This window comes from Eretmochelys imbricata, chromosome 18 (assembly GCF_965152235.1).
Source record: "Eretmochelys imbricata isolate rEreImb1 chromosome 18, rEreImb1.hap1, whole genome shotgun sequence".
Classification (NCBI taxonomy): domain Eukaryota; kingdom Metazoa; phylum Chordata; order Testudines; family Cheloniidae; genus Eretmochelys; species Eretmochelys imbricata.
The window spans coordinates 9029641-9054289 of NC_135589.1; the positions used below are offsets into that span (position 1 = coordinate 9029641).

At 43.0% G+C, this 24649-nt stretch overlaps 1 protein-coding gene across 2 annotated transcripts in view; it reads right to left on the reverse strand.

Moving 5' to 3' along the window:
• TMCO4 (transmembrane and coiled-coil domains 4) overlaps nucleotides 1-24649 on the reverse strand; it is an 83532-nt gene that overhangs the window by 26360 nt on the left and 32523 nt on the right. For both annotated transcript variants that reach the window (XM_077837255.1, XM_077837256.1), the window contains 7 exons: nucleotides 24195-24338; nucleotides 23555-23674; nucleotides 19070-19234; nucleotides 17791-17927; nucleotides 13092-13176; nucleotides 6932-7049; nucleotides 4049-4166 (listed from right to left, as the gene is read on the reverse strand). In XM_077837255.1, the coding sequence (XP_077693381.1) occupies nucleotides 4049-4166; nucleotides 6932-7049; nucleotides 13092-13176; nucleotides 17791-17927; nucleotides 19070-19234; nucleotides 23555-23674; nucleotides 24195-24338 (887 nt within the window). The remainder of the gene's footprint in view (nucleotides 1-4048; nucleotides 4167-6931; nucleotides 7050-13091; nucleotides 13177-17790; nucleotides 17928-19069; nucleotides 19235-23554; nucleotides 23675-24194; nucleotides 24339-24649) is intronic.

A 24649-nucleotide genomic window follows, 5' to 3' on the forward strand; every position in this document is an offset into this window, starting at 1 on the left:
AGATACCAGTCAGCCACGTTTCAAACAAAGCAACCGTCTAACTGACAGTGGCACTGAACTTTTTTCATGGATCCGAGTCAGGAAATCTTCAAGGAATCCAGCTAGTCCAAGATACTAGTTCACTAGTAGAATCATAGATTCTACTACTAATGAGTAGATTCTAGTACTAATGAGGCTCTTTAATACTTGTTCAAACATCCACACCTGCAGAAAGGCTGTTTTGATTTTGTATCTTATAAGAAAGAGCTGGATTTATTGCACCCGATTAAGTAAAAAGAAAGTAGTAAAGTGCCTTGTTAGCACTACACTTCTAGTATTCTGTTGAGAACACCCCTATATACCTTTATATATACCCTATTCCATTGCATTTGCAGTGCAAACAACCTTTGCTTTCATGCCATTTGTTAAAGCATTGGTTTCTGAAGCTTTTCTTTGCAGGCCCCATATAACTCACTGTTTTCCTGTCTCCTAGACTCTGTTTTTTTTCAAGACTGCTCCTCTTTTCCATGCTTTCCAGTAAGGTTAGGCAAGGCTGGTCTATCATGGAAGTGGCAGGCCTCTCGGAGATGACAGCAGTGTTGGGATTCTCTACTGGATACACGCAGTGTGTACACAGGTGCCTAACGGTGGAAGGGTGATGACCCGGCGCTTGGGCCACCCATTTAGCCTAAATGTGCATACGGCTTCTTCAGCGAAAGCAGGCAGGCCACTGGGAGTCAGTCCCAGCGGTGTCTGCCGCTTTGGAAGTTTAGTAAGTATAAAACGAACAGATAAGGGCTCTTCAGGGAAAAGCAAGAGACAGCAAGGGATTAAGGGTATGGCTACTCTAGAAACGGTACAATGGCACAGCTGCAGCATTGTGGTGCTGTAGCGTGGACACTTACTACAGCGACAGAAGGGGTGCTTCCATCATTGCAGTAAATCCGCCTCTCTGAGAGGGGGGTCACTAAGGCAATGGAAAATTTCTTTTGCCGACCTTGCGGGGTCTACACCAGGGCTTATATCACCTTAACTATGTCACACAGGGGTTTATATGCTTCTAAGAGCCTCTGTTAACCCAGTCCCTTCTAGGCTGTCCACACTTTGCTCTGGGACGTCTCTACTTTATCTACACCTCACCAGTCCTGCATTTTTCCAGCAATGGGATCAGCAATGTTCAGTCAGTATGAATTAAATGAGTGGGTAACAGCCAAATAGTTGCAGGCTTGATGTGTTTGCGCATCATAAAATGTGAAACTGATCACGTGCTTAAGACATTTTCTGGGGTTCCAGAGCAATGCTATGAGAGTAATCTGTGCCAGTTTGCAGGTTGTGCTCAGAAGAGGTCACAGTTTGAGAAGTGACAGAGGAAGCAGTCTGGATTACACAGTGTCTGTTATTAGATTTGTTTTCACAGATCTGCCAAGCATCCCAAAAGGCCAGGGGAGAAAAACAGCTCAGTCATAGTAGACTGTGATCCCAAGATTACTGTGAATGTGTGTGAAGAAGCTGTGTTCTTCCTGATTATCTGAAGCAGGTTGGAGAAGGGTCAAAGAAGAGCCATGAGAATGATTAAAGGGTTGAAAACATGTCTTACAGTGATAGACTCAAGGAGCCTAAATCTATTTAGCTTAACAAAGGGAAGGTTAAGGGGTGACTTGATCACAGTCTATACGTACCTACTGTGGGGAATACACATTGGATAATGGGCTCGTAAATCTAGCAGAAAAAAGTGTAACAAAATCCAGTGGCTGGAAATTGAAGCTAGACAAATTCAGACTGGAAATAAGGTGTACATTTCTAACAGTAAGGGTAATTAACCATTGGAACAATTTACCCAGGGTGGTGGTGGACACTCCATCACTGGCTATTTTTTAAGTCAAGACTGCATGTTTTTCTAAAAGATCTGCTCTTGTTTAACAGGAATTAATTTAGGGAAGTCCTATGGCCTGTGTTATACAGGAGGTCAGACTAGATGATCGCTGTGATCCTTTCTGACCTTATAATCTATGAATCCACAGAGGAGGTCACCCGGAGGGAAGGGAAGGCATCTATGTCATTAGATTGCTTCGAGCAACCGAGCTGAATAGTGTTGAAGATATTACACCCCTAACAGCAGCTTAGCATTACCAACACTAAACAGCTCTGGGGAATCTAATTTATGCCTGATCTACAGGACAGAACTCAGAAACCTGCTCTGTTCCCTGGAAACTCAGCATCCAACTACTAAGCCACAACTGTGACCTAGCCCTAGAAATTCAAGGCCATCAAACCAGCCACAAATATCGCTGAGCTCTGTAACTCCAAGCTCAGATCTGGCCGTACTAACCCCAGCTATAGCACTGCAACCGTGAACCTGACAAGCCAGCTGGATGAACCGAGGCACAAGGCCAAATGACTTGCTCAAGACCATGAAAAGCTTCAGCTAGATGAGACCGCAGGTTCTTCCTGGCCCCTATTCATAGCGGTGCTCGAATTACGGGACACAAAGTAGGGGGGCCCTGCAACTTTGCAGATGTTCCCTTCTTGGGCTAGGCTGCTGTGCATGGTCCCCAAGAGTACTAGTAGTTTGCAAGCAGTCTCTGACCATATTGGAAACTAAATAGCAAAAACTTAGTTAATGCAGAGTTAAGGACGCCAGGTGATAGTTCGCATCCTTCCAGAATGTCAGGTTCAGCAAAACTCAAACTTCTGTGAACCAGGAAATACCAAGTTAAGATAACCTGCTGTTGGCAATAGCTCCTGGGAATTATCTGCAGGCACTCCAACTGTGTTCACTGTGTTAGTGTAGCTGTGCTGAATAGTGGACGAATAAGCTGGAGCAGCTTGGAAGAGCTGTGATTATGAGATGAAGAGATCTGGGGATCCGTTTGAGGAGCCTCATAGAGCTGTGATTGTGATATTAGGAGATCAGGATCTGAAACTCCCGTGTGTGTCATCAAAGCAAAGAGGTGCTTATGTATGCTGAGTCTGCATCATTTCATTACAGAATGGTGCAGGTTGTGTAAGTAACGGGGTACTGGCGTCTTCATGCCATGGGGACTGTTAGTAGTGAGGTGGGATATGAAAGCAGTTATGGGTTTAATGGTGGGTAGGGGAAAGCAGATATTTTGGTGGTAACCTGTGCGCAAGTGCAAAGGGGCTGTATGAGAATATGAAGTGGTTGTTCAATTTTACAAGTGTGGTATTCTGTTGGGGAGCAGGCTCAGGCCATGTCTACACTACAGTGCTGGGGAGCTGTGCCTCTGACGCACCATACCGTAGCCACTTCCTACATTGACGGAAGGGGTTTTTCCATTGATATCGTTAATCGGGCTCTCTGAGAGGTGGTAGATAGGTTGAGGGAAGACTTCTTCCATTGACGTAGCCATGTCTACGTTTGGGGTTACATCAACGTAACTATGGCACTCAGTTTTTAAGCGTAGATCAAGTTTCAGCAGGGGTGCTGGAACAACTTTTATAGTGGGGGTGCTGATGATGGAAACCGTGTATTTGGTGTTTGTTATTATGACTTCAAGCCAGGGGTTGCGGCAGCACTCCCGGCACCTCTAGTTTCAGCACCACTGGGCCTCAGTGTTTGAGTTTAGGGCAAGTGTAGATAGCACACCAGGCCACACTGTCTTTCTGAAAGTGATGCCACTCCTGTAGGATCTGATGGGATAAAAACACTATTTTCTCCCATGCAGGATGTTACAGAATTTTTTAAAAAAGCAACAATAGAAACAAAATAGTCCCTACAACATTAAATAACATTCAGGTTCTAGCTTCCATTAGGTGTCGGTCCAGACTTAAGGCTTATCTGACATGGAGTTTATGGTAAAGTCATGGGGCTGCGAGGTTTGTGCACATATAGAGGGAAGAATAGAGACTACACAAAGTCATTCACTCTTCTTAGGCCTGATCTATACTTAAAAATAATATTGACCTAGCTACGTCACGCAGGGTTGTGAAAAATATTGTGCTTTAAGTGTCCCTGGTGTAGACGCGGCTAGGTGGACAGAAGATGAGCACAAGGCTATGACCGGTAAGGACGGAGTGAAATACTAAGGAAATGAAGAGGGCTACTCACTACAGATGAAAGATCCATATTAACCATCCTTCTATCATCCAGGATGACTGGCTGAAGGCCTGCAACCTTGAGCTGAGCAGAGGAGGTCCGGTAGACAAAACTCAGCAGCCAGTCTCCCCTACGAGGAAAATGAAACAGAAGTATTAATAAGCCTTGCTGGAAGACTGATAAAATGCATGAAGACATTCGGGGAACATAGGAAAAGACAGAGATGACAGGACCAGGCAGATACCCAGACCAGACTGGAATATCATGCTGGATAAAATAATTGGGGTATAACTGTAAAAATTTTAGGAGTAATCCTGACTCACATAAGTAGCCTCACTGAGTTCACCAGGACTACTCCCATGAGTAGAGGCTTCCGGATCAAGTCCTTTAAAATTATTTCAGATTCACAGGGAGACAGTGTTGCACTCAGCTATTGGACAATCTCCTTGCAATACGTTAACACGTAGAAGTTTGCCACCTGTAGCAGCTGTAAACGTGTACAGCACAGGCACTGTGGCTGCTGACATATATGCAACTTATAAAGTAATTTAGGATCTTTCTGGATTAAAGGTGCTGTAAAAATATAAGGTTTTAATAGCAGAAGTAGCAAGATCGTGCTTCCATTATTGGGTGGTGGGGTAGAGATGGCATGGTTAGTCTAAAGATTACATAAAATGACTACACGCTGTACCCTATGGCACTTGGGAAAGGTGAAATTCTCCCCAGTGCAGAGAACTGGCACAAAGCCTGTACATCACTTATATCCAGCTGAGCTCGATGATGAAGGCTTAAGTGGGACTGCAGTGGTGTACAAAACCTTGTGCTGGCCTTCTGCACAGGTGAATTTTACTCTAAGAGCTACCACTTCCAGCTGTTCCTGTTCACTCACCACTGTCCTTGACTATCAGATGTGAATAAAGCCCACATGGAGCTATGTGAAATGTGTGCAACACTCCCGAGGCCACATGAAATTCACTTGGTTTTGTATTTGTTGCTAACTCATTACTCAGATCAGATTGTCTGAAAGGTCTAGCCATGCAAACATGGCTTGATTTATGGTATTACAGGGAGATCGCAGGACATTGGTAGTTCGGATGATATGAAATCCAATGTAGCAATTTCAACTGGCTTTCACTTCGAGATGTTGGGTTCATTCAAACGTCAATGTTGAGAGGTGCGAACGTCTATGAACTGAAACTCAAGTAAATGGGCCTGATTCTGATCTCATACCCGTTTTACACCAATGTAAGTTCACAAACTTCCGTGAAGTTACTCCCGATCCACCACCCTCTGGCTCAATATTTATGCAAACACCAAGGCAGGGAACCACCACATCTCCAGACCCATGTGAATGTTTTATCAGGAAATAACGTATTTTCCTGATTCATGTTTCAGATTCTCTCACCAAAATCCTCCCTATAGCTCTCCAATTAGCATCTCACATCACCCTTCATGTGGACCTTGTGTTCCTCACCTACAGCATCCCATGGGATTTTAGAGATTAAATGTACTAGGATATTTATCTGGAATCTCATCGCCTGCTCACTCCTGTTTGTGTGTCACTGAGCTGTAATTTATTAACCCTCTGTTTGCTGAACAGTCGAAATATGGGCTGCCAAAGTAAAGAGACTAACTTGAATTATACACATGTAGCCCGTTTTATTTCAGTAGCTCAGTCAAGCTCTGAAACGATAACAAGATTCTCTCTCTTACATTACAGGAAATGAATATACTATGTTTTCTGCACTGAAATAAGTAGAGGTTGTCTTGCAGTTCTGGGATGATCTATAGTCAGTATAGCAAATTCAGTTATACACGTAAATTGCTAATCATTAATGGTTTCCTGGAGGAAAACAGAAACATCCCCCAGAAACTACTCTACAGGAGACAGCAGTTGCTTTTTTACTATGTTACAGGAAGAAATGCAGTAATTTGCATAAACAGCCTGCATCTCTGAAACCTCAGCAATACAAAATTAACAAAAGTAGCATCTCTCAGCTCAGCCATACGGATGGGAGTAATGAAGATTTCTTGTTTTAATCTCAAGTGCCTGTGATTTTAATTTCTCTCTTCTGATTGTTTTACGGTATGTAAAATAATAGAATATATTTGATATTAACACACACCTCTCTCTCTGCGTATACTTATTTGTAGATACATTTGCATCATCGTTAAGGTTTTGACAATTAGGTGCTTTAACATATGTTAAAAACAAGTAATTCCATGAATTAACTCTCAGGCCTGGTTGACACCTAAACATTAGATCGACCTAAGCTATATTGCTCAAGGCCGTTGATCCAACCACCACTGTAGATGCAGCTAGGCTGATGGACAAATTCTTCTGTTGACCTAGCTACTGCCTCTCGAGAGGGTGGATTACGTACAATCGATGGAAAAACCCCTTGTTGACATAGGAAGCATCTACACTGCAGTGCTGCTGTAGTGTAGACATACCCCCTGTGAATTTAAGAGCTGGATTCTCATTTACACCTTGGCACCACTCTGACCTTAGGGGCCTTAGGGTGGATGTAAGTTACATTTACACCTTGTCTGAGGCCCCTCTACACTGCCAGAGTGTCGTAAAGCAGACTGAAATATAAATGAAATACAGTCCCCAAATACTAAGTCCTTAATATGCATAGGCTTCCAGTCTAAGATTCACCATAAATAGTAAATAGCTAATCAAAGCCCAAGACAGAACAGCCTTATGTTGCCTCCTGAAGACTTTCAAATCCAAATAATGGACGCAATGACTTCTAAAGAAAATGGTTCTCTACTGAGAGCTCCTTAATACTTCAATCTTTGGGTCTGTCAAAATGTTCAAAAGCAATAAATAAAAGATCCACTAACAGCGACCCAGCCATAATGAGACGTTGGGGTTGTGTATGTACAGACCTGCAATAGCCATTTATGATCCTGCCCGACACCACCTTTGTGAAAGCCTTCCAGTACTTGGCTTCTCCTTCCACTGGAGCTCCCAGCAGGACCACATCCTCGATGATCCCCTCACAATCTATAAAGATGGGAACAGCCCCCCACAAGACAAAGGGTGTTACTTGGATTTGGAAGGCAGCTCAGAAAATGCATCTATGTACGATACAGACAAGTGAGAATTGCCCTCCGAGGGATGAGAGTGTATTTAGTGTAGTTCACTTACGCTGGAGAAATACTTTATTTCTGTTGATTCATTTGTCAAGATAAAGTAAAAAGATCTCGGGTCTGATCTGCAGAGGCATGGAGAATCCACAGTTCCAACTGAAGCCAATGGGAGCCCAGCATCTATCAAAATCAGGGTCCTGGCAATTGTGAAAGGTGTCAGGCTGACAGCAATGGGGAGTGAAGTTCTCTTGTCACAGAGCAGGTATCGTACAAGCAGCAGTGTGGAAGATTCCTCTCACACTGCCAATCAATAGAGTCAGTATGAGATTGGTATTGTTTCACAATATATGGAATGAGGGGCCAAGTGAGACCACTGAAACAAATGTATAATTAAGTTCAATAAACCTGAAAGTTGCTAATGCATTCGTCCATTGAATGCACAACAACAGACTCAACACCAGGACAACAGAATTCCTAGTGGTAATTCCCAATCAACAGCTCTGAAGCAGTTTAGCTCTTATTACTCTCTGGGTACAATCTGCTCAAAAGGTGTGTGGAGTCTGATCAAAATTAACGCTCCTCTTTTATTCTTAGTGGACAAACTGCACCTAAGGAATTCCAGTAGAAGCAAGCGATGGAATGAGAAAGATTGGGCAGCACTTCTGTGCTTTTCAATAAAAATGTTTTTAAAAAAATACCTGCTATGATACATTCACTATTACCAGGACAGAGCTCCACAAGGCAGTCTCAGTCTGGGGATGGGACACAAAGATTCTGGTTTTTAGTTCACTTTCCAGAGCCCCCCAGGTTAGAGAAAGTTGAAATCAATTCCTAATAAGCAAACTAAAATCCGAACGTGTGTGCATAAGCACATATTAGGTCTACGGAAACAATAGATATAAATGTTTGATTACATAGTATGTATCAAAAAAGAAGGTGCAATTTTAACAATTGACTCTCTGTTTATGTAGAGTTGTGAAAAAGGGACAGTAAAGTGCCTTCCAATATAGTAATTGTTGATATGACTGGGAATTCCATCTTTCAACTGGAGTCCCATATATATTATTATTATTATTAATTTGTATTGTGGTAGCATTTAGGAGCCCCCCTCATGGACCAGGACCCTACGGTGCTAGGTGCTGTACAAACACAGAACAAAAAGACAGTCCCTGCTCTGAAGAGCTTATTCTGCCAAAACCAGAATCTTGACCTTTGGAAAGCACAGCTCAGCATACGTGGGTTTTGGTCATTTTCAGGAGAGTGTACCTGGTTTGTAGAATAGGGGATTGGGATTATGAGGTAATAAATGTGAAAGCAATTACAAACCACGTGAAATCATGGCCAAGGAGATGCTGCCTGGATAGATTTTTAATCAATGCCATTGATTTCCTTTCTCTAACAGCAGTAATAACCCGGTGCTCCCTGCAGCGAAGCATTATTGTACACCGTTTTACTATGATGTAAATTCCAACCCCCGATGACAATCTGAAATGCGTTTTGTTGGTTTTATTTCTTAATTATGAAGCAAATTTCACACAAATAATAATAATAAAAGAACAGTGATTCGATTTTGTCAGCTTAACTTGATAGGCAATGAGACTACTGCTTTCACAGTAAACGGGTAATGAAAAAAACAGAGCCATGTGGACAGGGCAATAATTCTAGCCAGGATAATAAAGTCCATGTCTCTAGCGTAAGGTCAATTGAAAGAGCAAGAATAAGCAGCTCATATATCAGGTTCCTGAAGACCGGAGCTAACCATTGGAAGGTTTGGTTTCTTTCCCTCCCTTGCACTATTCAGTTTCTGTTTGAAATGAAGATGCTCAATCTTGGCTGTGTATGCATTTCTTTTGAATGATTGTGGAGGAAGAGGGACGCTTAAGAATATAGATCACTGATCTGCATAGTTACTACAATGCCAGTGAATTATACCTATCCCGTGGGCTACAAATTGTTTATACTGATAAGGAATAATAAAGCCCATGTGCACAGGGAAAAGAAAAATTAACGATTCTAGATAATAGGAGAAAAGAAAAGATTCTACCTCAGTCAACCCCCCTTGGGAATAATACATTTCACAGCCTCCTTCTGCCTCTGACTCATGAACATCATTAATTCTGGCAGGATGTGTAAAAAGAAAAAAAGGCTTTTATTCCACTTGGCCAACTTCTTAGTAGATAAGACACAACTCTGTATTGGGATGCGATAGGAGAGTAATGGGGCAAGGATTGGCAATTTCCATTGCCTTTAGCTACTAAAAAGGGTTTTTGCAATGAAAGCAGCTGTATTTGCTTGTCGTGAGGCAATAACTGCCAACTGACAGGCAAATCATCTTGGAAAAGGCCCATGCGATGCACTCTGAGCCTGGGGCTCGGACCAGTCTCTGGGAGCCGGGAGAGATATTGCCACGTTCCCCGGTCTGGAAGTGTTAAACACACAGGGAACTAGTGTGCCGTTCTGGTGAAATCCACCCCTCTGTAGAGGGGAAAGTACAAGACATACGCATCACTTAGGTGATGCTTAAAACTTCAAAACAGTGGACAGGAGCTCAGGCTCTGAAGCCCACCCCCTCCCTAGGCTTCAGAGCTTGAGCTCCAGCCTGAACCACAACTTCAACGCGCTGGCTACACAGCTATTTTTAGAGCACTGCCATGAGCCCCGCGAGCCTGAGTCTCTTGACTGGGGCCAGGAGGCTCACCCCTGTGGGCTGTGTAGACGTACCCATTGACTTAGGTGGGATTTAAGCTCTCCAGTGGGATTTAAGTCAAGAACATAAATAAGTGCTGTCCTGCACTGAGGTCTAGATGAGCCAAACAGTGTCAGCACTGGATGTCTGACAGGTGATTTGCTTTCTGATGACATCTTAGAAGCCAAGGTCGTGTCTGCTCTCTGGTGCCTTAACAATCCCATGCACTTAAAGGTTTTGCCTTGACAGGGGTTTGTCCAGGTATCTCTGGGCAGTATTTCCCCTCCTCACACTGTTGGGAATGCTGGTTGGCTGCACTGCAGTGTTGCTGTAACTTAGAGTTTGTGAAGCTCATTGGGCTCCTCAGGATGATATACATGTGAGGAATTATTTACAAGTATTACTACTATTTTAAAAACTACTCATTTAATGCAAGCTGACAAACCTGCCTAGCAAAGTAATGTAATTAGTAAGCTGAAACAAAACGTTTGAAACGGCCACTCAAAAATATCATTTATTTTAACTTGAGTCCCCAGAGAATGCACAGGTACCATTTTCCATCCCGGAGCACCACAGGCTTGCCATACCGGACCAGACGGGGGGGAGGGATAGCTCGGTGGTTTGAGCATTGGCCTGCTAAACCCAGGGTTGTGAGTTCAATCCTCCAGGGGGCCATTTCGGGATATGGGGTAAAAATTGGGGATTGGTCCTGCTTTGAGCAGGGGGTTGGACTAGATGACCTCCTGAGGTCCCTTCCAACCCTGATATTCTATGAGACCAGCAGCTCACACAGTTAGCTTACCCCATCTCTGATAGCAGCTAGCATCAGAGCTTTCAGAGAAAGGCACAAAAGCCCCATGATGGACAATTATGCAATAACCTGCCCAATGAATGAACTTCCTCCTAAACCCAAGCCATCTTGGCTTATGTTCTGAAGTACTAGGGCTGAGATACATCATCAATTTTTACCCTCCCTAGTTTAACTATGGATATACTTATTAATCATCTAGGAACATAGGAACCGCCATACAAGATCAGACCCGTGGTCTTTTTAGTCCAGTATCCTGTCACTGATAGTGGCCAGTACCAGATGTATGTGCATAATCCTTCTTTTACTCCCATGAAGCTTCTGACTTCAAATATCAACCTGGGCAGTTCCACAAATTAATTAAGCATTCTGCTGCTAAGTATTTCCTTTATCAGTTTTTAATGGTTTGTCTTTTTGTTTCATTGGATAGCCCTTGATCTTGTTTTAAGAGAAAGGGTTATTAGGATCTCTGGACTGACCTTCTCTCTATGCCATTTTAATATACTTCCACCATGCCGCATCTCATTTACCCCCATTGTATGGTTGTCACAATCTTTTTAATGTCTCCTGATATGGATGTCTTTTTTGTCTATGAATTTTCATCACTGTCCTCTGAAGCTCTTTACAACCCTTCACACACATTCTATTCTTATATTGTCATGAAACTGCCACTAAGACTGTATAAAAAAAGGCCCGCAAGATTGGGCCTTGTACTTATTACGTATGCGTCTTCAGAGTCCAGACCCAGATGTCCCAGGTGGCTGCTCCATTCCTTCTGTGGCTTGCTTCTGGAATGTGAACTGGAAGGATGCATTTGCAATCTGCACTAAACACGTTGCTTTTAATCCCACAAACAGCTCAGCTTTCATAATTCAATTAAAGGACTGAAAATCAATGTGCCATGGGGGGGCTGCTACAAGATGTATTTATGATGCTCAGATTTCTTTAGAATGGCAAATAACCAGACAGCCCCTAACGATTCCTTTTCTCCTGTTACTTAGCTATAGTGCTGTGCAGTCTCATTGAGAGAGACTGCAGGGCTATTAATGGCTAATGAAAGCCTCAGAACATTACAGCCCCGACATTTTCAGGCACTGAGGAGAAAAGAGTAAATCTGGGGCCAGATTCAGAACTCAGTTCTACCAGGGTAAATTCAGACTGATTCTAATCAAGTCACTAGGATACAGTCTGGTGCTACAAAGACTAGAATTTGGCCTCTTGTATTTCAGGGGTACCTCACTCTATGTGGCTGTGCACCCTAAACCAGAAACACAGTCCTGGCACGCAGCTGTAAACGGAAAGGAAGCTGACCTCCGCCTCTCATGCTGGTTTAATCTGCTCCACCTGCCAACACCTACTAATGAATGTTTGCCAGTGTAAAGCTCCTTACTTATTAGCTACATTCTGTGAGGGCAAATGTTAATTAATAAAATTGGCTAGGTAGGGGGAGGGATAAGCAGCGCACACACTACTGACTCAACTCCAACATGCAATTTACATCAACTGATCAGAATGACTTGATTCCTTTTCTAAATTAAGAATAGAATCTATTAATAAACAAAACCACAACTGGTAACAAATTGACAGATGGTTTTATGCTTGACTTTAGGGAAAAATTACCATGAAAATAGCTGACGACAGTGGCATTTCAATGACTTAAATGGGAGGGACGACTCATGGGATCAGATACAGTAGCTACAGAGAGCTTCCAATAAAGGTGAAGCATCTTCTGCCAAGTTCACAGCGAAGCGTGGGCCGCTCACAGACTGATCCACCAGACAAATGTCACAGAACGTTAAGAGTGTTGTTTGCAGATGGAGGCCCAAATTCTGCTCTCAGTTACACTGGTGTAAATATGAAGTAACTACTTAAGTCAGTGGAGTTACTCCAGGTTTACACCGGAGACAGCAGAATTCAATTCTGAACATATTTCAGAACTGTTTTGTAGGTTTCTATTTAGGCTGCACCTCAGGAAGTAAATACCCTCAGCCACATACTGGCTTGGAATGCACATAATCCAAGTGCTGTGGCCAGGTGGGGATCAATGGGGTAGAAACTATCCATGCTGACTCAGGCTTCCCTCCAAAGCCACAGAGATGCTGCTCCACAGGCTCTCTGCAGCCAGAGCTGGGGAGGAGTATCCCAGGGCAGGATGTAAGGCCTGGAGGTGTGGTTCATACATTTCAGCATGTCTACATCCTTCCATGGGTCCACAGCCCCCTCACAGGTTATTTCTGCTACGGACCAGAGTAGTCTGTATTGTGAGGTTGTCCTAGAGGTTGTCCATCAGGGTCAGGCTGTGAAGCACGAAGGCAGTGCCACGTGGCTGTGCTGTCCTTCTGTGGCTATTCTAGAGGACTTTGATCTCCAGAGCTGTTGGCACGATAATTTCTACCAGCACTAAATTCGTAAAAAAAGGTGATGGAAAAAATAAATAAGAGAGTTAAATGTTTGAACTCTACCTTTTTCTTGAGCCATCTCCTTCAGGCAGAAGTAAATGACCCTTGCGCCCAGACTGAAGCCAATCAAAGTGACAGGTCGTTTGCCCTAGGGAACAAAGAGGCACAGGCACAAATGAGGATGGTACAGCTGTCAAACATTCTGCTAGACCTGGAAAGAAAGGGCTGGCCAGTGGAGGTGCCTAGGCTCTGATGCAGCAAATCATATAAGCATGTGCTGAATTTTAAGTACGTGAACTGTCCCATTGACTTCAATGATATTACTGATGTTCTTAAAGTTAAACACAGTTACATTTAACTTAAATGAAGTCCTTTGCTGGATAAGGGTCCAAATGCACTCTTCGTGCTTTATTAATATCAAGTTTCTCACACATTGTCTAAGGAAGCTCCTTTTCATTGAATGGCCCATTTGCTATTCATTGCACCTTACCCCCACTATTTTAATTTTAAAGAAGGCAAAACCCCATATAACAACATGGAAATGAGTAACATTTTCAAGGCAGGAAATCAAGTCCAACCCCAAGCAATTAATTTCAGGGCTGTAAAATACCATTAGAGCAACTGCTGCCTTGTTCCTAGCAAGGAGAGAAACTTGTTTCCACCTTACAAAAGCATTCTTTCGGGGCTCCCAACCACCAAGAAATGAAATGTAATGACATCTTTGGCAGAGATGAAGATGAAAATGCAGTGCCATGCCTTTCTGATGCCTGCGGGGTTAACAGACCTGGCAGATGCAATAGGCTCCCATGGCTTGTAACACTGCCAGCCAGTCAATTTCCATGAAAAGGTAAACAGTGGGGTGTATGCATATATAGCCACCATTAACAGATGTTTTACCAGCACTAGCCAAGAGGAGATATGGATGCGAGCAAGTTGGTTTAAACTTAATCCAGATAAACCAGAGCTAATGCTGGTTTGATGGGGAACTGTTTAGAGGATTCAACTCCTACTGAGCATGTGTTGGACATTTGTTAATGAGGTTCCCAACTTTGGTCTTGGGGATTTGTGGTGGTCTGTGTGTCAGATATGGCAATTTCCTGCAATATCATTGGGAGACCTTATTTAATTAAATTTAAGTGTCTCTGGGGGTCCATTGTATGAAATGAATGGTGTATAATTGTGCGCCAGGATTCTATGTAACCTCTTGAGGTGGGAGATGTGACAGATGTGAGTCCTGGGGGTTCAAAGGACTATTGTGAACAATGTGCCAGGCAAGAATGGTCTTTTGGAACAGAAAATGTTATGGGGGTTTTCCTGGGGAATATCTATCTCGGGAGAACTGAATGCAAATTCCCCACCTCCGGTTATGCAAAACCCCAGCCTTTTGAAGCTATGCCTTGGGGAATGAGTCACTGTCTGCTGTTCATGCGATACATGAGGCCAAGATCAAAGGCCCAAGATGCATAAAGGAAAGACTGAACTGGTGGTTCTGGTTCTGAATCTGAGATCGCTATGAACTTGTAGTCATGGAAAAAACCCATTTCTGGGTTTTGAAGGACTGACACGAACCAGAACCGAGGTTGGAGATGGGATGAACTTTGGTAAGCTTTTTAACATGCATGTATGCATATACTGTTTTCATATGTTTTCTCTGCAATGCTTTCACCTTAAGAATAAATGTGGTTGCTTATAAAGAACTGTGTGGTAACTTATAACTGTGAGCCATTATGCTATTTATAGCTTCTGGAGAGAGAACCAAGTGCAGAAGCTGGCTTGTTTAGGCACTCTGGCTTGCAGGCAACTGTGTACAGGCAGGCAACTATGCAGTGTGGAAAAACCTGGTCAGAAAGCAGGGTCTCTACCAAGAGAGATAACATCTGGGAGCCTGTTTTCACTTTCAGGTGACATTGTAAATAAGAAGCAGGCAGCATTATTTCCCGTAAATGTAAACAAACTTGTTTGTCTTAGTGATTGGTTGAACAAGAAGTAGGACTGAGTAGACTTGTAGGTGCTGAAGTTTTACACTGTTTTGTTTTTGAGTGAAGTTATGTAAAAAAATTCTACATTTTTCATGATACAGAGATTGCACTACAGTACTTGTATGAGGTGAATTGACAAACACTATTTCTTTTATCTTTTTTACAGTGCAAATATTTGTAATAAAATATTACTATAAAGTGAGCACTGAACACTTTGCATTCTGTGTTGTAATTGAAAACAATACATTTGAAAATACAGAAAAACATCCCAAAATATTTATAATAAATTTAAATCACTATTCTATTATTGTTTAACAGTGTAATTAAAACTGCAATTAAACTATTTTTTTAATCTCGTGATTAATTGCAATTAATTTTCTAATTGTTTAACAACCCTAATTTAAATTTTAAAAACCAAACTGTTTTTGAAAGTCACAAAATGAAATAAAAATTTCAAATGGAAACTGAACGAAAATTTTTCATTTTGGTTTGCTCTGAAATTTCCCATTGGAAAATTGTGTCAAAAGCAACATCTTCCTGCAAAATAATTGATGAAGCCATATTTTTTGGCAGAAATTTTTTTTGTCAAATATTATTTCAAGCAGCATTAGCTGGAAGGGCGGATGGCTGCTACTCTTGGGGTCATCATGAAAATGTGACGTGGGCATCCTACTTCAATGAGCAAGATTTTATCTTAAATACATTTAATAGGATTTTCTATTAAATCAAGCAGAGAGGGATTTTAACAGTCAGAAGTGCCTTCTCCTTGGGCTAAATGCACACCAGGTATAATAGGGTTCAGAAACATCCTGTTAACTAGTTTTAGGTTCTCCAGCACAGCACGATTTTGTGCTTTAACCATAACTAAAGCTAAAAGACAATGTCACATGCCCTTGGGCAAATCTTTACTTCAGACCAGGCCTTTATTATTACCTTTTGGGCACTGTGCTTTTATTAGAAATCAACTTTGTTGGCTCACACTCCTGTTTCACAGAGTTATTTATGACATTCCGGTGTCTGGCTATGTCTCCCATTACCTCTCGGCCCTGAATAGCTCATCTACAATAGATACTGGACTAGTGTAGCTGTAAGAAAAACACAGAGATCAGCCTGCACTCATAGCAAATAATGGTAGGACCTGGGCAGAAGTTTAATTTCAAGTTTGTTAGCTGGGGATGAAGAAGACGACTTGGCAGGAAGGCTGGTTATATTGAGCTGTTTCTTTCAGTGCCAATCCATCCCATGTGTCTGTTTGGCTCCTTTTTCCTTTCCTTCTTGTTTATTCTGGTCTTAGGCATTTCTGTTTCTTTCCCTCTCTGCCCCCCATTTTATTCCCCTCTTTTCCCTTGACTTTTATTCCAGCGGGGCCCAGCAGGAGCAGACAATCACTCAACATAATTGTGCCTTGGCCCCTTCAAAGTACTTTCCTAGAGGAGACAACATCCTTCTGAATCTGACTAATACCCTGCCACCCCCAGCCAGTTCTATGCCACTGCCTCAGTGCCATGAGGAAGCAGGGATCATTGTGCGAGAACTTTTTGCTTGGGTGCCTAATAGAAATGGGGGCTAGTGGAGGAGAATTCAGGCTAATGGGATTTGTGCCCAATTTAATTCCTCTTGGCAGAAGGTGGCTGTCTCTAGAATAAGACAGTTCTTTACTTCCCCTCTCCCCTCCACGGTTGGTTTTACAAATAATTATTTTAGAATGAAGCCTGGTGAATTTCCAGGCTTGTGACAGTTTGGGATTAGTAAGGAAGTAAGACTCAGCGCCTTCACTGGAATGACTCCAGATTTATATTAACATAGCTCAGAGCAGAATTTGGTCCTTAGTGCAGGTAAGGGCTATGCACTCTTCCCTCGCCCCACTCCGCTGATGCCTCCTACTTCTTGATGGGTATTTCAGCTGTCTGCCTTTTCTCTTTCTTTCTCCCCCTCCTCATCCTCTGCTTTCACTCCCCCATTGTCAAGATTGGGCCAAGTGGTATGGTAATTTTGTGCAGTGGACAAATCATACCAATTTGCACTTCTGACTTGGGTTAGACCTGAATCCAGGTCTCTGGCAGTGAAAAGTAGATTTGTTATTACCCTAGCGTGTCACTAAATGGGTGCTTGACAAAATATAGGTGCCATAGTATCTCTCATGTTAAACTTCCCCAGCAATGATTTTGTCTGTTGCCCTTCAGTACTGGACTCTGCCTGTAAGACCTGTTTGCAAGTGTAACCCACACACCTCCTAAGCGTGGTGCTCTGTCCCATCTGCTGGCACTGATACCACTTAAGAAAGCAATTAATGAGCCTGCTCTACAGCCTTAGCGAACCAGCAGTTGGCTTTTAGCTCATGCGGTAGAGGGTCGCGCACTAAGCTCCAGAGGTCCCCGGTTCGATCCCACCCGCCCACGACCGGAGTCTATCGGCGTTACACAAGGAATGGTGTAGAAGCATTTCAAATGACTGCTCCAATCTCTTTTGCTATCAGGGCTCTCTATTAGACTGATTGCTGCCTGACCTCTTCTGCATTTAGCAAAGGTTTGGGTTAAATTAAACCAACATTTGCAGGCAGCCTCTCATCAACCCATGTTCTCCTCCATTCCCTGCATGCTGGTCTCCCTCGTGCCTCAATTTTCCATTCTTCAGCTTGTAATTCATTTTCTTCCCCATGGACAAATACCACCTGTTGTTCCACTAGCATGCTGTAAAACATCAGACCCCTGGAGCTTTCCCAAGATATCAGTCCCTTCCAGCTGTAATAACTGGAGCCATTTTTTGCACCCTCAGCCAATTACCTGCTGTCGACTGAGCAATATCTGTGCCAGATGTTTGCCCACTTCAGCTGATCGATTCAGGCACACTCCCCAAGGGTTGTCAATGACATTGGCAACAGTAAGAAGTGAAGTTGGCCATGTCAGGGCTGTCACTATGCCTGAGAGGTACAAAGCAAACAGGAAAATCAAAGTTACACATCTGGACAGGTCTGGGACAATTTCAAAAGTCAGACGGTTTGGTGGAGTAAAAAACACTGCATCTTTGCCACTGTCACCTTGTCTTTCCTAAGACTGATTTAAGGTGGGTTTTGCAAAATTAAAAAGACGACAGAATCTGTTAAATGTCACGTGCACAGGAAGATACACTGCATTCAGGTGTAATGCATGGGTGTACTGTGCTCAAGCAGAACAGGAGAAACCTAATGCACTCAGCTGTAAATTGGCCATGTACAACATGGGGAATACAGTGCATGAGGTTATAAAGCATTGATGTCATCTGCATAGGAATGTTGGATATGATGTGTCCAGGTATAGTGCATGGATGGTGCGTGGACATGCAGAACACAGGGAATACAGTGCATTCAAGTATAATGAAAAGATACAATGTGCACAAGCAGAGAATGTGCACTTAATGCTTTGTAATGTAGGGACAGACGTAACGGAAGCAGGCAGGCATCCCGTATGGATGCAGTTTGCACACGTGGAAGCTGTGGATGAAGCATGCAATGCAATGCAATATGGATAGTCTTTTGTGCCAATTGTATCCCAAAACTCCTTACAGAGTAAAATCGCGTAGATAAGAGTTACAATAATAAATAGCAGAGGGAAAGAAACGCTGAGGCATACGGGTAAGGGAGGAAAGACTTTTTCAGCTGAGATTTGAAATGCCATGACAAACTGATGATGTGGAATGATCCAGGAAGTCTGTTCCACATGATAGGAGCTTCTAAAAGAGCAGGCTCTCACACTAACGATGGTGAGATTGTTTGAAAGAAATGAGGGTTGCTCTGGAATACTATGCCTCCAATCCTGTTTATGGATGGGCTTCACTTTGCCCACGGGGAGTATTTCCTTTGAAGTCAACAGGACAACTCCAGAGCATAAAATGAAGCAGGTGCATAAATCTCTGCAGGACTAAGGTCAACACACGTAAGGTTTGCAAGTGACACTGCTTCTTGGATAATCGACAAATGAATACGAAAGATTCATCTATTTGGGGGAAGGCCTCTTTGAACAAACACAAATGCTGAAACCAGGAGATTCAACACCCAATCAGCCTCGGTATAACTCAGAGTCTTACCTGACAATACAGTGAACTTCAGGGCTTCCTGAGCCATCATGTTCACAAACCCATTGAGCAGTGAATCCAGAGCGTTGCCCAACTCCATCAGGTACTTGGATTCCCAGGCTAGACAGTACTGCTCACTAGACTGCAACATGCTGCTCCATGGAGCTGTGAAACTGCCTAAGAAAGGATGGGAACACAAAGGATTCAGTTTCCCAGGAGGAAAAGCAACTGTTGACTGGCCACAGGAGTCACAAGGAGCGAATGATAATATCAACCTGCAGAATACTTTAATCCGCTTAATTATTCAGGGATCATATTTTGAAATGCGATTAATGATGGACACATCTTCATAAGTCCTTCATTTCAACTGGATTTCTTGTTGTTAAAGGATGGATTGACAAAACTGGAGACTGAGAGCTTTTGTTTATCAAAAGAACAGATCAGCTACCTCCAATATGGAGGGACCACCTCCAGGTTCAGTTTCCGTGGCCCATTCACACCTTGATTGCTGCGGAATCTGCCAAAAAGGGATCAATTAGTGCTAATTATGATGGGAGTTAAGGACCTTCCTCCCATCACCAAAGATAAGACTAAATCCTATAGTTCACACCGTGTCCTCATTTAGGCCAAATTTGGATTGACCTCAAAGGGCGGGCAGCCCAAGGTAGTTGAAGGAACATGGCAGGATTTTGTTCATAGTATTTTCAAATGCATTTGTTAGTCATTTCTGATGAGAAGGTGATGAGTGGAGACAGTTTCCCTGAGATTCCGATGAGAACAGAGGGTGCTCACTATCTTGCAGCAGGGCTAAGGATCTTCTCAGATCCCTTCCTATGCTCTTAATAAATTTTGTTGCAATTTTGGGGCTCTTTTCCTTTTCCGCCACTTTGCGGTGAATGTCCTAAATGCTACGCTACGGTAAATTGTCCTCCTGGTACTTGGGTTTTGCAGGCTTAGACTGAAATAATGGATCTGTCTGAAAGTGAGAATGAAGACCATTTAGAGACCCAAACTGTGTGTTTACTACCCCTTTTTCTTTGGCTAAGTTTTTCTTAGACGCAAATCAAGAACAGTAGCAATTCCTGTCAGCACAATATTTTGCTGCCAGCTGAGGGGGAAAGTGTGGGCTAAGTGGTCAGAAGGGGACACCAGCAACTCTAATATAAGCCAGCTAAATTGTAAAGAGGAATAGTATAATTTAGCCTCCTAAAATACTAAGGTCACCTACTCCTTGTTCCATTACTGAACAATACATAGCATACTGAGGCAGCCACAGAATAAGTACAGCATTAGCAGAAGCCATGCAAACTTCCAGCACAATATCCTACCAACGTGCCTCAATCTTGACTAGAAGGGACCACACCTAGATGTGACAGAGGTACAGTAGAACCTCAGAGTTACGAACACCAGAGTTACGAACTGACCAGTCAACCACACACCTCATTTGCACCTGGAAGTACGCAATCAGGAAGCAGCAGAGACGAAAAAGAAAAAAAAAAGGCAAATATAGTACAGTGCTGTGTTATATGTAAACTACTAAAAAAACAAAGGGAAAGTTTTTAAACATTTTTTTGACAAGGTGAGGAAACTGTTTCTGTGCTTGTTTCATTTAAATTAAGATGGTTAAAAGCAGCATTTTTCTTCTGCATAGTAACATTTCACAGCTGTATTAAGTCAATGTTCAGCTGCAAACCTTTGAACGAACCACCATAATGTTTTGTTCAGAGTTACGAACATTTCAGAATTACGAACAACCTCCATTTCTGAGGTGTTCGTAACTCTGAGATTCAGTCTTAATGGCCCATTCACTCCTTGGCTTCTCTGCTGAAACAGCCATCAAAGGGCAAATAGTGTAAACTGAAATTGTTCTGTCATGTGGACGACAGTGACTTGGAAAGAGACCACCCAAAAGCTCAGACTGCGGGAGACTGAGTAGTTTAAATCCAATCACCATATAAAGTGTATGATGAGGTACTTTTTATACCATAAACCAAACTAACTCCTTGCTGCTGTGACTAACCGTGACTGAAAGCCGGTACAATATGTGCCAGCTGGCTCTGCTACACTCCTATAGTATATGATTTTACTGAGCTTGACTGGGAGGCTGCTTTACTATCACATAATTGGAAACAATGGAGTCTGGCTTCTTGTACATGAGGAGGGGGACAGAAAGCTGGACTGAGGATGGGTCAATGGTTAGGGAGATTCAGGAGACCACGGCTCACTACTGTGCTCTGTCACAGACTTCCTGCGTGAGCTCGGACGAGTCTCTTAGGGTCAGTATTTGAAAGTATTTGGATGCCCAAAGATGTAGTTAGGTGCCTATGTGCTTTTGAAAATCACACTAAGCACCTCTCTGCATGTTTAGGCATCTAAACATCTTTAAAAATCTGGCCCTTAGTCTCTCTGTGCCTCAGTTGCCCAACCCTACAGTGGGGACAAAAGCACTTCTCTACCTCACGGGGGGTTGTGAGGATAAATATATTAAAAGACTGTGAGGTTCTCAGGCTTGGTCTACACTTAAAACTTACATTGACATAGCTATAAAGCACTCCAGGGTATGAAAAATCCATACCCCTCAGCGCTGTAGCTATGCTGACCAACCCCTGCAGTGTAGATGTGGCTAGGTTGGTGAATCGCTCGGGGAGGTGGAGAAACGGAAAAAAACCCTTCATTGCTGTAGTCTGAGTCTACACTTTGGCTCTGTAGCCATGCAGCTGTCGTGTCTGTAGTGTAGAGAGGGCCTCAGATACTACGGTGATGGGGATCATATAAATACCTAAGACAGACAGATAAAACCATTACAGGAGACAACTGAAGGGTTGTTTTATTTCTGCTGTTTTAAACAGTGTATCGTGTTTCCAGGTATGGAAACTCCCTCCCCAATTCAGATCCTCTGTAACTCTCATTTTAAGGGCAAAGTGAGACCGAGAATGATTAAATAATCTACCGAAAGACACACAGTGACTTCGTAACAGCCCCCTGATAACGCTCCAATCCCAGAAAATTCTGAAACCTTGTGTGGTATCAACAAGAGAACAACATGACGGGAAAGCAGAGGTTTTAAAACCCCAGATTCTGATGGGATAATGGATTTAACAAGCAATGGCCAACAGAAAATGTCCTGATTGTATTAATGATATAGAATATTTATTATTATATTCCTCAATGGAATGCACTGGCAACCGTTCAATAGGGTTTCTGAACATATTAACAGCAGATGGCTGACATATTTTATATGACAAGTTACAACTGTGACTGTATTTGAAAATGACGATATAACATGACAAGTTTTCAGAGGTTGCAGGCTATTAGCTCACCCCTTTGGCACTGTATGCAACATGGTTTACTTGACTGAGCCTTCTTGCCAATAAACCTCTTTAGCTGGCAGAGACCGGGAGAGAAAAAGAAACTGCATTCTATTAATTGCCGGTGGATAAATGTGAGGCACAAAAAAAGCTCCAATAATTGGCTAAAGCACTTTGTGCCAGGTACCAGGCAACATCCCCGCAAGTCAGATCATCTCTAGCAAACACACAAGCAGGATCTATTAATAGAAACACTTCCCCTTTTTCTATAACTATCTCTGCTAGCAGTTTGCTGTGCTTTACCCTCTCTTTTTTCTGGATGAGGCTACAATCTGCATTTTAAAGGGGGTCGGGAACCCTCAGACTGCTTAAATCTCACCTCTGCCAGTAAGGGCACATGAGAACAGCTGGAAAGACACCGTAGCCCAGATAAACTACATGCACTGTGGTTTACAACTCTAAGGCTGATGGTCCTAGGAAAAGAGCTGAGGTAACGACCCTCCCCTACATTAAACACTGCTCCCCTTTCAGAATAGTCAACACTTGATGAAGAAAACCTTTTAACTGGTAACTAAACTCTGTTCTACTGCAGTTGAGGGAAGGAGAGCTGGGGAAGCTTTACCTGATAGTTCATAGCTGGTGTGCACTATCATTCACAGAAGGCACCAATTTGGGTTAAACCAGAACACTTGCAATAAAGGCCTACCCAGAGAGGGAGACTTGTATTTAACCTTAAATCTCTAGCAAATTCTTCTCTTCTGTCATTCTGTCCTGTTTCAGGTTCCAAAGAACGTCAGCTGCTATGGTAGTTTTTGTGATGTCAACACAGCTCCAGAGAAACTGGACTGAGGCCTTCACAGTCACTGCACATTGTGCCGAACACATAACTTACATCAGGTACCCAAGACCCATTACAACTTTCGGTTGCTACCAACATTGGATGGACTTGACGTGATGACCAGAGGTGAGACTCCACAAATTCTACTCCAAACCTCCAGTGCCATCCAACGTTCCTTTTTACATTTTGAACCTATTCACGCTAGCCTAAGCAGATAGGGATTTAAAGTTCCAACAAATCAGCTTGGTCCTGCTATATTTCACGATTCATATATAAACACTGCTTCCCATCTTTGACAATACAAATGTGGCTTTCCAAAATTGTGTCTAGGATTTCTTGTCTTGCTTTTACCATATTTGCCGGTACACAACCAGCCAGTGATGGCTATGGTGATATGAAGTTGTTTCCCTTCAGTTAAAGAGAGGAATTCGAACTCTTCGATGGCTCCCACTCGTTTCTTCATCTTGTAGCCTGCATGTATAGAAATCACAGAGTAATGGTAGGGGCCGCCAACAGCAGAAATTAATAACAAATTCTTAGCGCTTTGCTTGGGTGATCAGATGGGATGGCAGCAGGAGGCATTATCTGCTATAATTAATAACTGTCCTCTATTACACCATAGTTCTTAATGCTAAAACTGAGGTGGTTTCCATTTACTGTGGTTAGCTACAATCCCAAAGGCAACTTGTCTGCATGAGAGTGTCTGTCTGCATTGTCTAACCCAGTTGCCATTAACCCAGGGAAATCTACTGCATTGTCATCAGGGTGCGGCACAACATCTAACTCAGGCTTGAGAAGAGGGCCAGCCCAGGGCTATGAAGATCAGCAGCCACTGAAGAACCAGAGGTTGAGTTCTGCTGGTGTACAAGTAGATTGTTTAGTCCACAATTCCCTTTGCAGACCTCACACTCTAGAGCTCAGCCATTAGTACCTGACTTTGCATACATTATTCTGTGGCTTGGTGGTTCAGAATCTAAATCTGTTATCTTACCGGTAAGGCCAGCTCCCGCTGCTCCAAAGAGTGATGCCAAGACAGCAATTCCTGCCGTTGACCCTAAAGCTGCTGCCCCAGCACTCCCAATGATAGTTGCAGCTCCAGCAGCAACGAGAGGGGCAGCAAGACCTCCCGTCAAACCTAAAAGTGTGGCAAGTGAGAATTTCAGTGCACGATGATGGTGGAAGACAAACAGATTTTCATATCTTTGTGCTGTGTCAGCAGAAGGGATAACTTCCTATTGTGAGAATAGCTAACACGCACCAGGAAGTGAGCTAACCCACCACATCCCATGGAAGGACCTGAACCAGACGCTGGAAGGGATCACCCTCCTCTCAGAAATCCAGTATAGTCTTCCCCACACTGCTCCATCAACTAACCCAACCCTGATTTTCAGAGACCCTCCCCACTCGCTGAGTCTCCAGCCTGGATTGTTTTCTCACTATCACCAG